Below are 16,165 nucleotides of genomic sequence, written 5' to 3' on the forward strand. Positions count from 1 at the left end.
CGTAGCGAATGAGCCAATTACAGCCCGGCTCAAATGACGATAAATCACGTTAGCCTGCTCGTTCTGTTGGGAAATAGATAATAATTCGCCGTGCCGTCGCTGAGCTCCCATCCGGCAGAATAGCTCAATTTCCTCTGAGCAATCGACTGCCTTTATTTATGGGGTTTATATTTGAGAGGGTGATTAGTATTGTTTGTTTAATGCTTGATTTTAAGTGCTGCCTAAAGAGGAGGGACTCACTTTCTATTTAAACTTTTTTAGCATGATTCATCAGTGCATTCTGTTCATAAGGAGAAAGCAGTTTGTCTGCATAATGTTATCGAATTATGTTTTGCTTCTGAAATTTTCCTTTTCTGCTCTTGTCAGTACAGTACAGTACAGTGTTTGAAGCTGTAGTGTTTTTGAATACTACACCATTTACCACAGTACTGAATACTACTAAATACTGTAGTATACTATAGTATATATTCTGCTATCCTACAGTATTATTACTGTAAAATACTTTTAACAGTTTACTTTAGTAAATATAATAGTATTTATTTTATTGACCGCAGTAAACTATAGTAAACTGTAAAAAGTATGCACAATACTGAAGTATATAACATAAATAATACTAGAGTATGAAGTATACTGTTTACAGTAATGTTGACTACTTTAAATGTGTCAGATACTGTATTGAGTATTTAATTATAAAATCTACAGTTTTTTTCTTTTTTGTTAGTATGTATAATGTTTTTCTGTTTTCAAACTAACAGTCGGAGTCTGTTGACCTTTCATATCTTATGCTCGACCCATCAGCATCTCTACAGGGACGGGGAAAGGACAGACCTGTCAACACGTTCTTCCCCCGAGTCTCCATCTCCTTTCACACCCCTTTCTCCATGATGCTTTTATCACCTGGGGACTGGCATTGATTCCATTAACTTTTGCTTCCATTTTCCATTTCCTCTTTGTTACAGAGACGCAACGTGATCTGAGGATGCAAGATGTGACATGCCCATTTGAAGTTGCATTAGTGCGTGCATATTTGTTGGTGTCTTGTTAGCTTTTTTAATCAGGCTCAGTTTGATGTCAGTCTTGAGTAATGCTTCACAAGATACTTTCAACAAAGTTAGCTTTTACCTTGTGTGATGAATGTTTATCAGGTTCCACAGGAGGCCGGAAAGAAATTGGCTTTGCATTTAGCAAACAAAATCATTTTATATCTCATTTAAATTAAACTGATATTTCACCCAAAAATAAAAAAGTCAATAAGTCACCCTCATGTCTTTCAAAACATGTATGACTTTCCTCTTCAGAACACAAAAGAAATATATTTTGAAGAACGTTGGTGACCAAACAAATTGTATGCACAGAAAAACCATGAGACGTTCCTCAAAATATCATCATTTCTGGTTAAAAGAAGAAAGAGTCACATACCGGTTTAAATGACAAGGTAATGAAAAACATGATGACAGCATTTTTATTTTTGGGTGAACTATCACAAATCCAAAATATTTTGTGGTCTAGGTTAGGTGTGCGCATTTGTCATTCTGGAAAGCTGATCCTATAGACCAGTTTGGAAAATCCAGCAACCACCAGAAACTGGATTTTACAGCAGTTTTCCAATAAAGTAAAGTTTGGAGGACATGTGGGTCTAAAGCCATCATGTTTTTTTTACTTTAACCTTGAGAAAATGTCACAAGCTCTACAGAGCGGATGAGATAAAGTGGATAACAGATGAGGACGTCTCCTGCTGCTTCTTGATTCCGTTCTTCACTTCTGCCTTTGAGCTGGATTAAGGGCTGTTTGCTGAAAATATTGTCAAATATCACCTCCGGGACGGATGTTATATGAAGACATATTTGCTGTTGGAAGCTACAGACATGCTGCTCGATCACCAATGCTCATTTCTTTTATTTTCTCTTTTTTTTTGCAACAATGCAATTTATTTTCAAATTTTTCCTTTAGCTTCCTTTAGTACCCATTGACAATCACATTGCATAATTTTGTCCTGAGCTTTTAGATGTGGTGTCCACATGAAAGCTGCCAAAGGGGCTTTGCTAAAATTAGTATCAAAGAGAGGTTAAGTCCCGTCTGCTGCTGTGGGTTTTTTTTTCTGTTTATACTCGCAATGGACTCTTATAAACCATAATCTCAGATTTCGCTGCTCAATGTATAATGTGGATGTCTGTGGAGAGGTTCCCTAGATCAGGCCATGTTCCTGTCATGTGGAAAAATGCAGCAGACTGAAAAAACATTTCCTACTTTCTTTCATTTTTACTCTTCATTTCATCACATTTGCTTTTTCTATTCATTGTCATTCAAATGTTATGTTTTTTACCAAGTGAATTGTCAAACCCAGAGATGTTTACAATAATTCATGTACGTCATATATTTTCTTAGATCTGTGATGCAATTTGCTGACAAATGAATTTAGGAATGCAAAAAATATATATTTCTGTATATTTGATCTATTCATTAACCATTTCTTAGGTGTATGATACTCTATGAGAATGTTGTGTCCTTTCTGAGTCGTAACCTTATGTCTCTTTTTCTGTCTTTCTCAGAACATCAGAACTATTTTGGGGTGGATGAGAACTTGGGTCCGGTGGCCATCAGTGTGAGGAGAGAGAAGTTAGATGATGGGAAGGATAAGGAGGGTTCACAGTATAACTATCGAATCACCTTCAGAACAAGTCAGGTAAAAACTGAAAGGATGTTTGTCACCAAAGTTAATTTCAGTGGTTCTGTTGTGTCAAATTAATGTATAGACAATATTTGTGATTATTATGTAGCAAAACTTCCACTAATTATTTAATAAATGTCAGAGCTGAACATCCTTGTGTGTTTATGTGGAAGTGTCACTCATCTGAATAAAAGACATTTACTTCTTATAGTGTTCCTGAAGTACACTTTTTCAAACATCCTCACAAAAGTTACTCATTCAAGTGATAATTCACCCAAAAATAAAAATTCTCATAATTTCCTCACCCTCTGGTCATTTCAGACCTGTATGATTTTCTTCCTTCCGCACAACACAAAAGAAGATATTTTGAAGAATGGTATTAACTAGTCCCCATTCACTTTCATTTGTTTTATGTTCATACAATGGATGAGTGGAGGCCAGTGCTGTTCGGTTGCCAACGTTCTTCAAAATATCTTATTTTGTGATCTGCGGAAGATAAAAAGTCATAAAGGTTTGAAATGTCAAGAGGGAGAGGAAATGATGACAGAATTTTTATTTTTGGGTGAACTTTCAATTTAACGATAAATAACTGGTGCCATTATGATATTTTGACGCACAACATTTAATATTTGATTTCATGAACTATTTTGATCGTATTCTACGTTGAAGGGATAGTTCACCCAAAAATGGAAGATATCTGGGAGAATGTCAGCAACCAAACCGATCTCATCGCCCATTGACTCCCACATTACATATTTCCCCTATTATGGCAGTACATGAGGGTTGAGATCTGTTTGGTTACTGACATTCTTTCAAATATGTGTTCAGCAAAACAATGGAATTTATACAGGTTTGAAACAACCTGAGAGTGAGTAAATGGGACAATTCCAGTTCTTCTCTTGATATTGCCAATTGTTATATTTTCAGACGATGTCTATGTTGGTTTTTGTCCAACCAAATGATGAAAATGTAAGATGAAAATAATTGTTCGCATTTGAAGACGATAAAATCAACTTTCCTAAAGCAGATATTTTGGGTTTGTGTTCTTATTTTATTAAGCGAATCATTAAGTCAAACTCGAGCAGGTGGAGGCTTTGATCTTCAGCTTCTAACAGTCATCATTCTCAATTAAACACATCAACTACATTCTCAATAATGACGCTTGATAGAGCTTGACGTAGAATGCAATGTCACCGTTCCAGAAAAACTTTTACCTTCTGTTATAGTGAAAGTACAGAAGGGTCCAGATCATTTTTTTCCTTTTGACCAATAGTCTGCCCTGAAATCTGCTTGTCGACAAGTAATACGACCATACATTCAGAGCAAAACACAGGAATCGTTGTCTAAAAGTGATGCTGTTGCTCTGAATAGTATAATTTTGTACAAGTTGTAAAAACAAAACATTAATATGTCAACGCTTCATGTAAAATGTGGCTAGTTAGTTTATATATGAATGATTCCTCAAGCTTGATAAATACATACAGTATATCAATCGGTGTTATATAGTCTGTTGGCATTGTTGCTATATAGGTGTTTTTAGCTAAGACTGATGGTTTAAAGCTGAATGGTAAATGACACTGTTGATTTGTGGAGGGGCCATCTTTACAGAGGTTTGTATGTGGGTCACGGCACAAACAGTGTTTGCGCTGTCATGACAAACAGGACATCGGTTTATTTCAATCGCCGACTGCATAAAACATCAATAAAACAAGTTCATGTCAAGTTGAGAGCCGAGTGGTTACATGACTTTTTATAATTCAGTTCTTATACATGCAGTGCTTTAGATCTCTTAAAGAGTCGACGAGATGAAACATAACTGCATGATGTTTCAATAAAAAAATGTTTAATTTTCTGTATTGGTTCCCAGCCTGGGGTACATGAATTGACTCTAAAATGTTTCTTTAGTAAAGAAAGTAAAGCCGTAATAGTTAATATTGTGATTCATCTCATTTCTTTCTTTCTCTGTCTGCCCTCTATCAGTTAACTACCCTGCGAGGGGCGATTCTGGAGGATGCCGTGCCGTCCACAGCGAGGCACGGGATGGCCCGTGGTCTGCCTCTGAAGGAAGTTCTGGAGTACGTGGTGCCTGAACTGAACATCCAGTGCCTGAGACTGGCCGTCACCTCACCGAAAATCCCTGACCAGCTCCTTAAACTGGACGAGCAGGGGGTGAGTCGACGTTTATAACTGTAAAATCTCACCACAAGAACTTGAGTCAAACCCATTTGTATTCTCTCTTCATTTACTCATCCTCATGTCATTCCAAACCTGTTTGACTTTATTTCTTCTGCAGAATACTAAAGAAGATATTTTTTTAATTTGTTGGTAAGCAAACAACATTAACCCGCTATTGACTTGCATTGTATGGTCATTTCTCAAAATATCTTCTTTCGTGTGAAAACAAATTGTTAATTGTGATTATAATGACTTGTAAATGAAATTGAATTTTGAACATGTGGTGTTCATAGTTTTCTTCAAAATGGGACTATTTAAATGACTATGCGTTTTAATAAAATAATAATTGAATAGAGTTGTTTAACCCATGAGGGTGAACCAACAACACTTTGTATCTGTCGACACAGCTTTAGACGATTTCTGAAGGAGACAATCAGCCAATATCATGCTAAGCGTCAATCAATAACAGCTCCAGTCTTCAATTGATTTTCCAAGCTTCAGTGGAAATGCCAATGAGGACGGACTAATGGACCAAAATTACATTTGATTTTATAGTTGGAGACGTTCCATTACCGCCCTCTTAATAACCACTGTTCCTTTATTGCTCCATGAGGGAGTGTTTATTGGAGATATTGTTTACCTCTTCTAAATAAACACCACATGATGTGTGCCGTATAATCTCACCTTTGCTTCAAGTGTGTTAAAGAGATTTAGGAAAACCGTGCAAAGGGTAGTTGTTGTTGTTGTTGTTTCGGAAACGGCGAGTTCCCATTACCATGTGTAGTGAGCGTGCTGTTTTTGGACTAGATGAGAATCACTCCGAAACTTCCCAGGTTGTTTTGGTCGTAATGTTTGCGCTGCGAACGAACGGGTGCCACGACCCCTCGCCGCAGCAAAAATAGAAATAGCCCAAAGAAATTTCCCCTAATGGACGCGAGAGCACTTTATTGACGATGTTTTTTATGTCTCTCTGCAGGGGTATATATGGGTTCGTCCCAAAAGAGTTTTAAGAAGGAAGCTCCATTGCGTTTAGTCATGCCATGCTACAGGGGAAGCACTTAACCGTCTTCATTACCTCTTGAAACACTTCCTTCAATAAGATTTCTGGGAGCTCAACCGGAGTCTGAGTTTGTGTGTTGAACTGCTATCAAGTGGAAAAGTATTTTGCAGGTTGTAAGCTTAATGAATTTGGGATTCATGGTTCTCTGTTTTAGTTGTTTAAATCTCATTTGGCTTTCAGTATGAATATGTTAGTCTTAAAGGGACACTTTACCAAGTTCTTTGGTCAATTATTCACCCTCATGTCGTTCCAAACCTGTATGACTTTCTTTCTCCTGTAGAACACAGAAGAGCGTTTGTGAACAAGCAACACTGAACCCCACTGACTACATTTGAAAACCACGGAGACATTTCTCAAAATATCTTCTTTTGTGATCAGAAGAATCATATACGAGTCATATACGGGTTTTGAAAAACACGAGGGCGAATATGCTATGATGATGTTTTTATTGTTTCTCATATTTGCACTTTAGCTTCTCATCAGAATAGCTTTGTGTGAAGTACAGACCCGAATTGAAGTCTGTCTCTAGGCCACGTGGGGTTGTGCATATTTATTCATTGTTTGTGAAGGCTCCTCGCGAATGAGATAAGTGGAAGATCACACTGACGCGTAAACTGCGCTACATGATGTCAGCTTTACTAGATTAGGTTTTAGTCATCAGCTCATGGGTAATATTTTATTAGCTGTTTACCACACCGATCTTGAGAGGAGAGCTACCCACAGATGGCTGCACCTTCAACACGTTTGCTGCTACGGGAACGTTCGGTGGTCTTGGCCTCCAGGGAGGCAGGTGCGATAAACAACACCTATGTAACGTAATGCGCTAATGACCTGCCGTCTGCCACCCACGCGGCCCGGAGGGATACGCACAAAAGAGCAGAAATCATATCACGTTACCCTGGTCTGCTGCAGGACACGTTTACGGCCCGCTTGATGATAATGGATCATGAAAAGTGTACCTTTTATTTCCTATTTTATCCCTGACTTCTTTTACACAATGACAGATTGATGGACCGCTATGCAGCAGAAAACTTTTCTCTAGAGTACGTTCTAGAGGCAAAAATTCCAATTCTTGTTTTTCGGAGATGGGAAAATGAGGCGCAAAATACATCTGAAAGTCGGATGGGCACTCTTCCCCAAATCACTGAATCGTTTTATTGTAACTGGAGATCTGGCCTTGTAACTTGTGAGAAGTCAACAGGAGATAAACAGGCACATTACTGTCCCAAGGGCTGATGGGTGCAACAGAGCTCAATGATGATGTCACGGTGGTCACAATAGAGTTATGTAAAGGATCAAGCTTAAAGGGAAAACCAGGTTATGTTTGCATTTCCCTCCATCTTTGCTCTTTGTTTTCTGTCGTGTGGGATCCATGTCAATGTGAGGATGAGGCTGAGAGCAGTGCTTGACTTTTGAGATGGAGAAAAATGTGCTCTGTCTCAGATGCCTCAGGAGAAGCATATAGGAATAAACCCTCTTGGTTTAATACCACACAGACTGTTGGGTGGAGGTCTGCTGGAGACGTGAGAGACATCACAGAAATATGAAGTGCCATAAAGTTTTCCGTCTTAGCATGTCTAACGTGTTAACGTGTCTCCAATTTTTTCAGAATGTTAGCGGTGGATTTTTCACATGACCAGCTCCTCTTGCTTTGAAAAGCTTACATAAGCTTTATTTAGAGTTTTATATTTTTAGTAAAACCATGAAAATTATGAATGACGTAAGGGGAATGTGTTCTGAAAATAAATCAAAACTGCTATGCGTTATCATCTTCAAAGCATGCTATCCAACATAAATCATTTTATGACATCTTCCCGACCAATTATTTATTAGCAGCTAGAACAACATGAAATTGGATTCAAGATGCTAAATAATAATTTTCTGAGGCAACATGATGACATTTTCTAAATGCAATGCAGTGGGTTTATTTGATGGAAAATAAATATAGACCATTTTGCAAGAGGTAAAGAAGATTTTTCTTTTATGCCAAAGATCATTAAGATATTAAGTAAAGATCATGTTCCAGGAAGATATTTTGAAAAAAACTTTATTTTCGTGAGTGGATGGCCTGGCACAGTGCCCCTGATATAACAACTTCAAAGGTAATTTTCTCAATATTTCGATTTTTCGCACCCTCAGATTCCTGAGTTTAAAACGGTTGTATCTCAGTCAGATATTGTCAATACGATCAATACATACAATACAATACAACGCTTATTTATTCAGCTTTCAGATGATGCAAAAATCTCAATTTCAAAAAATGTACCCATAAAACTGGTTTTGTTGTCCAGGGTCACATATATAATTAAGTTCTAAAGATTGATCAAGTCTTAAAGTTTGACATTGTGATTCAGTTCTACATGTTTTGTTGGTTGTATTTTGTTGTAGTGTTAAAAAACTGAAATGGAAAGTGGTCTGATGTTCTTGATATGCATACTTTACATCTTTCTTTTTATAAGAAAACAAATGTTCTGATTACAGTATATACACTTTAGCATTCATTATGAACAAACCCAGGTGCAAGTTCTGAAAAATGGAAAACCTCAACAAGATGAATATCATCACAAGATTTCTTAAGTTGTTTTTGACCGCTGTGTTTTCGAAACCAACGTTTGTTTGTTTTCCCTCCTGTTCTTTATATGTCAAAAATACCTGTTGGTTCACATTCTGACACATTGAGTCGCAGGAAACATGAGTTCAGGCTCAGCTAGCATCACGTCTCAGTTTATCTGTTTGTAAATAATGAACTGATTGGTTACGAGCTCTGTGTTTACCCCCTTTTAACCCAAGCCCGCTATTTAACTGCTTTACTGCTCTTTTTACTGTCCTTTCCAAAGCCAAGCCGGGCTGTTTCTTCTCTGTACCGCATTAGCTCTGCCTGAACAAACGCCGTGGCTGCTTCCTAATCCAAAACAGTCGGATGAAGGTTTCGGAGAACAAGGTCGTCATGACAACAGCATGGTTCCATGCTGGGAATGCTTGACCTGTGTTCAGACTCGAGTATGAACCCGGAGAACTGAAATATCAACTCAGTCATGCCGAGAAGCCATTTCTCCTGCCTCATCGGCCCCGCTCGCTAGGTTAAAACTGGGTTAGAGTTTTGAAGGGAGGGTCTGTGTTTACTGCCAGCTCAGTGTTGGACTGCGACTGACGTGGTTATCTTTTGTGATTGTTTTCAAATGAAGAAAGAAGAGTTTTTATCGGTGTAAAATGCTTTACTGGTTTAACTGGCCACCAAGCTGGTTAAGCTGGCCTTTTTGAATGGTTTTAGAGGGCTTTTGAGTATCAGACTGGAAGACTTAACTAAACCAGACCATTAAACCATGTTATTAGAATTATTTAAGATATATATATTATTTATTATATATCTGAACTGTGGTTAATTTGAAACATAAACTCATAAAAAGTCAGACATAATCTTTCAATTTTCATTATTATTATTAAAGGAAATTATAATGGTGTCTACTGGTATGTGATGGATTCTGTTGGTCCTATTGAAATAATGCAAAAACACACTACAAAAAGGAATTTTGTGATAGTTCAACGAAATGATTCGTAATGGTATTGTTATCGAAAACTTTGCATTTCAGTGATGGTTTCTGTTGGGTTTCTATTGTTTTTTGTCAGCAGGGATGTGTAATGGATTTTTCTGATGTTGTATTTAACCTGGAACAATCCTAATACAGTTCTTGCAGATGTCCCATTTTTATGTTCCGTATTGTTTTTGCATTTCGTTCGAGTTAAATGATTGGATTGATGTTCAGTTGCTGTATGTAATCTGCGATGTTTATGATTCTTTTGCAGCTCAGTTTCCAGCACAAAGTGGGCATCTTGTACTGTAAAGCGGGTCAGAGCACAGAAGAAGAGATGTATAATAATGAGAATGCCGGGCCTGCGCTGGATGAGTTCCTGGATCTGCTCGGTCAGAGAGTTCGGCTGAAAGGATTCACCAAGTACAGAGCACAGCTGGACAACAAGAGTATGTGCTAATGAACACATACTACACTCACATCGTCTTGCTTTAAAAGATTTGCACGATTTCACTTTTTGTCACATCCTGGTTACCACTGGAAATTTACATCGTTAAAATCATTTTATCTGAATATTTCTACAAAGACAGACTCACAAAGCACATTAATGTCTTAGTTTGAAGATATCCTGAACGACTACTTTACTGTCTTATTGTTGACAAATCTTCACATGTTCTCTCTTCAGCGGACTCCACTGGTAGCCACTCACTTTACACAACCTACAAAGACTATGAGCTGATGTTCCACGTTTCATCGCTCCTCCCCTACACACCCAATAACAGGCAACAGGTCTGTATTATTACTTTCTGATGCTCCCTCCATTTCTGAAATGACTCTTTTATAATCGAATTCATTCCTTATGAAAAGCAGGTCAAACGGGTGTTCAAATTATGTTTAATGTTTTTCATAAGTCGTTCAGTAATTCTCACAGGCATTTTTGTCTATATCGACCTTTGTGTCTTTAAAAGCCGCCGGGTTTGGAGGTTTTGTTGTCATAGCAACAGTCTTTCGTGTCAGTAGATGATTTAAAATCCATTTATTTGTTACAAAGTATACAAGCAGAATATTTTACAGTCCGTCGTTCTTTACATCCAAAGAAACCTATAAGGGTATGATACAAGATCACATGGCCAACCGGTTTGTTTTTGTTTTGCAATACAGACCATAGCTGCATCCCAATTGCCATCCTAAATAGTATTCGAAATATAGAACTAGTATGTCCCAAATCATAGTATGGTGAAATTAATATTCTCAAAGTACCCGGATGGTCTACTGTTTCCGGCAAATTCGTATTGTGAATCCATGGACACTTAACGGCTAAAATAACTGAAAACGCACTGTGAGAGGGCGTCGTCTAGTGACGCTACACTGCATTAATACAATTAAATAAAAGATGCTACGCTAAAGTAATAAATGTACGTATACAGTAAACATTACATACAAAATAATGAATGAATAAGTACTGAAATGCAAGAAAGATTTCGATGTTCATGACAGTTAATGATCACATGACAGATTTTGCTGCGCACCAAAATGTACGTATATACTTTTCCAAAATCAAAAGCAGTTCATACTTTAAGGGCAAAGTGGGAGAATTGGGACGCAGCACGTGACTGTAAATGTTATCAGTGCTTTTGCCTCTTGTTGTCCTTATTGTTTTGCTATATTTAGATTTTTTGAGGCATTTATTTTATGTTTAAATATAATGTGGCTGAATTTGATTGGCAAGATAAAAATATTTTGATCTCCGTCTTAATTTGAATTGTTCAGCCTATAAATCTCTGACCGTACGATTTTAGAAGATTCATCTTCTTATCCACCCCGTCTCAACCTTAATCCTGTTTGTTCACTGGCCGCACGGACAGACACAAGATTAATATGATACTACCCAGCAGGTTCAGAGATATTGAAATGTGAAGACTGTTATCAAATATCTGTCTCAATATCTGCTAAAAATCTATTTAAGGGATGTTTCACCAAAAAAATACAAATTCTGTCATTTATTCACCATCATGCTGCGTATCAAACTATGAAGCTTTTTATTCCTCTTTTCACCCAAAGGTAATGAAAGTGTATTAAAATGTGGATCTCATTTTTGTTCCCACTTTCTTCTTTCTCTCACCAGTTGCTCAGAAAAAGACACATCGGAAATGACATTGTGACCATCGTGTTTCAGGAGCCGGGTGCTCTGCCCTTCACTCCAAAAAACATTCGCTCCCATTTCCAACACGTCTTCGTCATTGTTAAAGTTCACAATCCCTGCACAGAGAACGTCTGCTACAGGCAAGTACAGCCAAGCATTATTCTCATGAATCAAAGCATTGTTTCTAGGAAGAGAATGAGATTTGAAGTAAATTACGAAACCTACTCAGAGATACACTCTTCAGTTTGAGAAATGATGTGGCACTTAAAGTGGTTTCATTTATCTTTGATGTCTTTTACCTTTGAAAAAGAAAATATCTGTGAAATTTAAGTACCTTTATTAGATCCCGAAGAAGCTAAAAGGAAAGAATCGTTGTATTCATCTTTCACTTTGTCATTTTGGGATAGTTTAAAAGTCACGTTTCATCTTCTGGTTAAAAGGGGTGCCAAAAGTTTTTAAGGGGCTTTTAATTATTTTAATTAAAGGTTTAGTTCACCAAAAAAGAAAATTGTGTCATCATTTACACGGCAATGTGTTGTTTCATGTATAATACTTTAAGGAGTAGATAAGGTAAAGAACTGTAGTGCTCATTATGTCTGTCAAACTCTGATAGGGACAAAAAACCTTTGTATGAGAAATCTGGTGTTTACTGAAAGAAATTTAAATGAGAAAACGTTTATGTAAATTATGGCAGAATGTTCATAAAACCTTTTATTTGGTCTTTAAAGCACAATTTGGTTACTTTACTTTCCGTTATCCATGCCATAATTTTCTCAAACATCTTTCTCCTTGGTCTTTCCAGTGTGGCAGTTTCCAGATCCAAAGACGTGCCTCCATTCGGACCTCCCATTCCTAAAGGCGTGACCTTTCCCAAGTCCGCCGTCTTCAGGGACTTCCTTCTGGCCAAAGTGATAAACGCAGAAAACGCAGCTCATAAATCCGAAAAGTTTCGCGCCATGGCGACCCGTACACGTCAGGAGTATCTCAAAGACCTCGCGGAAAACTTTGCAAGCACGACGACGGTGGACTCCGCTGTGAAATTCAGCTTCATCACGCTGGGTGCTAAGAAGAAAGAGAGAGTTAAACCGCGGAAGGACGCCCATCTCTACAGCGTGGGTGCCATTACCTGGAGTGTGGTGGCACGGGATTTCGGACAGTCAGCGGATGCGGAGTGCCTGTTGGGTATTTCTAATGAGTTCATCGTGCTCATTGAGGAAGAGTCCAAGAATGTGATTTTTAACTGTTCGTGTCGGGATGTCATTGGTTGGTCTTCTGGCGTCATGAGCATCAAGATCTTTTATGAACGTGGGGAATGTGTGATGTTCACTGCGCACGACAACTGCGGAGAAGACATTCGAGAGATCGTACAAAGACTTGAGGTAAGTCATTAAAATCCAAATGCTTTTATTTTCCTCCATGAGTTGAGAGCAAAAGTTGGCCTCCAGTTTTAGTTGTGTTTTCTTGGGTAACAATGTAATTATTCAGTACATGACTAACCTTCAGGGATTGGTTGGCTTAGTTTGAGAGATGTTTTCATTTTAATTAAAAGGATCTGTAATTAAACATGTTCATCATCTTTCTGTACATATACTGTTCATCCATCTGCTACCTGTAAGGACTCTTCAAGATCGCTTCAATAAAATCTGTGTGTTCTTGCTGGCTCACTGTAAATCTCATAATCTTCTTACAAGATTTCTCTAGAGGATTAAGTAGTATCAGTTCTCAAGATTTGGCCAGTGCTGGCATAATATTAGACTTGGCTGTAGTCCTGATGTTCATGGATCTTGTGGATGCCCACGCCAGTAAGACTCACTTGGGTCTATAAGAAATTGGCTTTAAAACACTGTCTAGACTCTTAGACTGTGTCCCAAAGCATAGCATCTTCACTAGGGATGGGTACCGAAACTCGGTACTTTATCGGTCTCGGGGCTAAATTGTGAAAGACCGAAGTATCGATAAGCCCTGACGTTAACGGTCCTGCTATCGGTACTTGCGAAATTAAGAAAAACATTTCCTATTTATTATTGCTAAATAAACGTTACATAGCATTTTAACTGACCAGCCATTTCTAATTTGAGATAATATTTAAGACATTTACCTGCATTTTCGTTATTCGCAATCTCGCACCGCACGTAAAATGTACGTCTGTTCCACACTACACGGAGCTCGCGCGCACACAACACGAAAGCTCGCGCATATAATAGTGACGATGGCGGAGAGAAACAAACGTTCTAAAGTCTGGCTATATTTCAAGCGAGTAGACACAGATAATGCTCGTTGCAATAAGTGCAACAAGACTTTTGCTTGTAAGAGTGGTAACACAAGTAATCTGTCTAAACATATCTCTAAAGTGCATTATGTGCAGACAGAGAGATGCAAAGTTTTCGACTGCCTGCAAACTAATAGTTCGTCATCCACGTCCTCAGGTGCGTATGCTAGCCCAGCAGTCTTTCTAAATAACACAGACAGAATTTAAACATTGCATAAGGTTTCTTTAAATTATTATGTAATAATTGTATAAACACACATCACATAAAAAATAGCCTACATATAAATCTTTAGAGTTTTTTTTTCTGCAGTAGCCTAAATAAATCTTAAACTTAAAAACCGCTTTCACAGTACTGAATTTAAAATGGATGAATAATAATAAATTATGCTTAAGAAATTATAAAGCAGAGCTTACCTAAAAAAAAATTTGTAGCGATGAAATACATAAACTTTTTTGTGTTCATGTAAATTGCAAGAGGTTCCAAACCTGTATAACGTTTAAGCCCAAACAGAGTTAACTACATTGTAATTTATGTGAATGTAAAGCTGCAGTTACAGTGAACCAAGCCACCCCAGCATCTGGTCCAAACAAAAGAGAATTCCAAAGCCCCTTCACACTGAGCAGCATGTGTGTGTGTTTGTGTGTTTATACATATTATGTCCCTATTTATCATAAGTATTAAATGCACAAACACACAAATGAAGGAAATATGTGCTGCACTACACACATCATCACAAAAGAGAAGATCTCCAGCCACAACACATAATTGGAAAACCATTTCTTTATTATTATTCTTAAACAAAAACAACAAAAAACATAAACAAATTTAGGACCACATGCATTTTATCTAAATTCTCTATGAATAATAGGCGGGTATCATTCATCTTTTACCTGCATTAAGATATGTTAGGTCAACGAATGTAAAGAATACGAATGTTTTAAATAGTGAAAAAAAACTCCAGCTTTAGTTTCGTCTTTCATAAAAAAAACGCAACAAAAAGTACCGATAAGAGTACCGTTAAAGTACCGGACCGATAAGTGGTACCGATAAAAGTAGTAGTACCGTTAAAACCTTAACGATACCCATCCCTAATCTTCACACTACATGCTCTTTAAATGTGTAATGCAAAATACTTTTGCCAGTTTAGTTCTCCTGTACGCCAGCTTTATGACAGAGAAGCTCTTGTTCTGCTGGTTTGGGAATGGTGGTTTGGATGTGGTCGTGGGGGTTACCCAAAATTATACCCTTTTGGGTATTACAATAATTTGTGTACAGCATGGCATTTCATTCTAATTTCATTATGGAGTGAAGTTTTAAGGCATCTTCTACAAAAGCCTGTTTGTTGCTTTTTTTTTTTTTTTCAGCTGTGAGACTCAAATAAAAAGTCAATCCACCACCTGAAGAGGACGTTCACAATCAATCCCATTTTTTTGTATAACTTCATTCTGACCGATGTTTTTCATCATTTGCTCACTATGTCTTTTAAACCCCTGATGGCGTTCTTCATTCTTCTGAATCAAAATGCAGATTTTTGTAAAAGGTGTGGTTTTGTGATAACAGCTGGAGTGCATCGGAACCGCTTCTCCAAGCTTCAAAAAGATGCCAAAGCTCCATTTGACTCGTGTTGTATACTTATCTTTAAAATTTGTAAACTAAATATAACCCATTTTTTCAACAACAGACATATCGCCAACATGAGTGAAGTGTTCATTTTGAAGCTTGGGAAGCCACAGGCACCATACATTCCCTGTAAACCACCTGTTTTGGTTCCAGCAAACCAATAAATTGGGGCCTTAAGAGACATGAGGTTGACTAAATAATAATATTTTCATTTTTGGGGGACTAACCCTTTAATTGTGTGCATGTCAGCTGCGTCTACAGAAAAAGAAGGCATTTGTGGAACTCTGTAAAGCTTTAAAATGCGTAGGTAGACAGCTCAATGGATTTCAGAAGAGGTTCATTCACCATGAGGCGTTTTTATTATTGACAGCCACTAGAAAGAAAGGTGGAGAAAGCCGTAATGTGAAGCGCTCTGTGACTGATGAGCTCAGCGGGGTTACCTGGTTGCTCCGGGGACAGAAAGCTCTCCGGGGAAAACCGTCATGCTCGAGGTGCAAGTGGGATTAGCGTCACTCCGGTGTTTGGCCTCATTTCCTAAAGGCATCTTTTGTACCCAGACCCGGGTCAAGCACGATGCTCTCTGAACAGATGTTTCTCATTCGATAGCCTCTCTAATTCATCACAAAACTAACCTTGTGTGTCACCTATCTGACTGCTCAGTTGATCTGATGATGGAGATGAGATATTCTTTGGATGGTG

General features: G+C 37.8%; 1 protein-coding gene across 4 annotated transcripts in view; it reads left to right on the forward strand.

Moving 5' to 3' along the window:
- Nucleotides 1–16,165, forward strand: part of LOC130431469 (signal-induced proliferation-associated 1-like protein 2) — an 82,876-nt gene that overhangs the window by 30,292 nt on the left and 36,419 nt on the right. For all 4 annotated transcript variants that reach the window (XM_056760510.1, XM_056760512.1, XM_056760511.1 and 1 more), the window contains exons 3-8: nucleotides 2,550–2,683; nucleotides 4,649–4,837; nucleotides 9,708–9,882; nucleotides 10,119–10,222; nucleotides 11,559–11,716; nucleotides 12,379–12,955. In XM_056760510.1, coding sequence (XP_056616488.1) covers nucleotides 2,550–2,683; nucleotides 4,649–4,837; nucleotides 9,708–9,882; nucleotides 10,119–10,222; nucleotides 11,559–11,716; nucleotides 12,379–12,955 — 1,337 coding nt within the window. The remainder of the gene's footprint in view (nucleotides 1–2,549; nucleotides 2,684–4,648; nucleotides 4,838–9,707; nucleotides 9,883–10,118; nucleotides 10,223–11,558; nucleotides 11,717–12,378; nucleotides 12,956–16,165) is intronic.

The sequence above is a fragment of the Triplophysa dalaica genome, chromosome 11 (genome assembly GCF_015846415.1).
Source record: "Triplophysa dalaica isolate WHDGS20190420 chromosome 11, ASM1584641v1, whole genome shotgun sequence".
Lineage (NCBI taxonomy): Eukaryota > Metazoa > Chordata > Actinopteri > Cypriniformes > Nemacheilidae > Triplophysa > Triplophysa dalaica.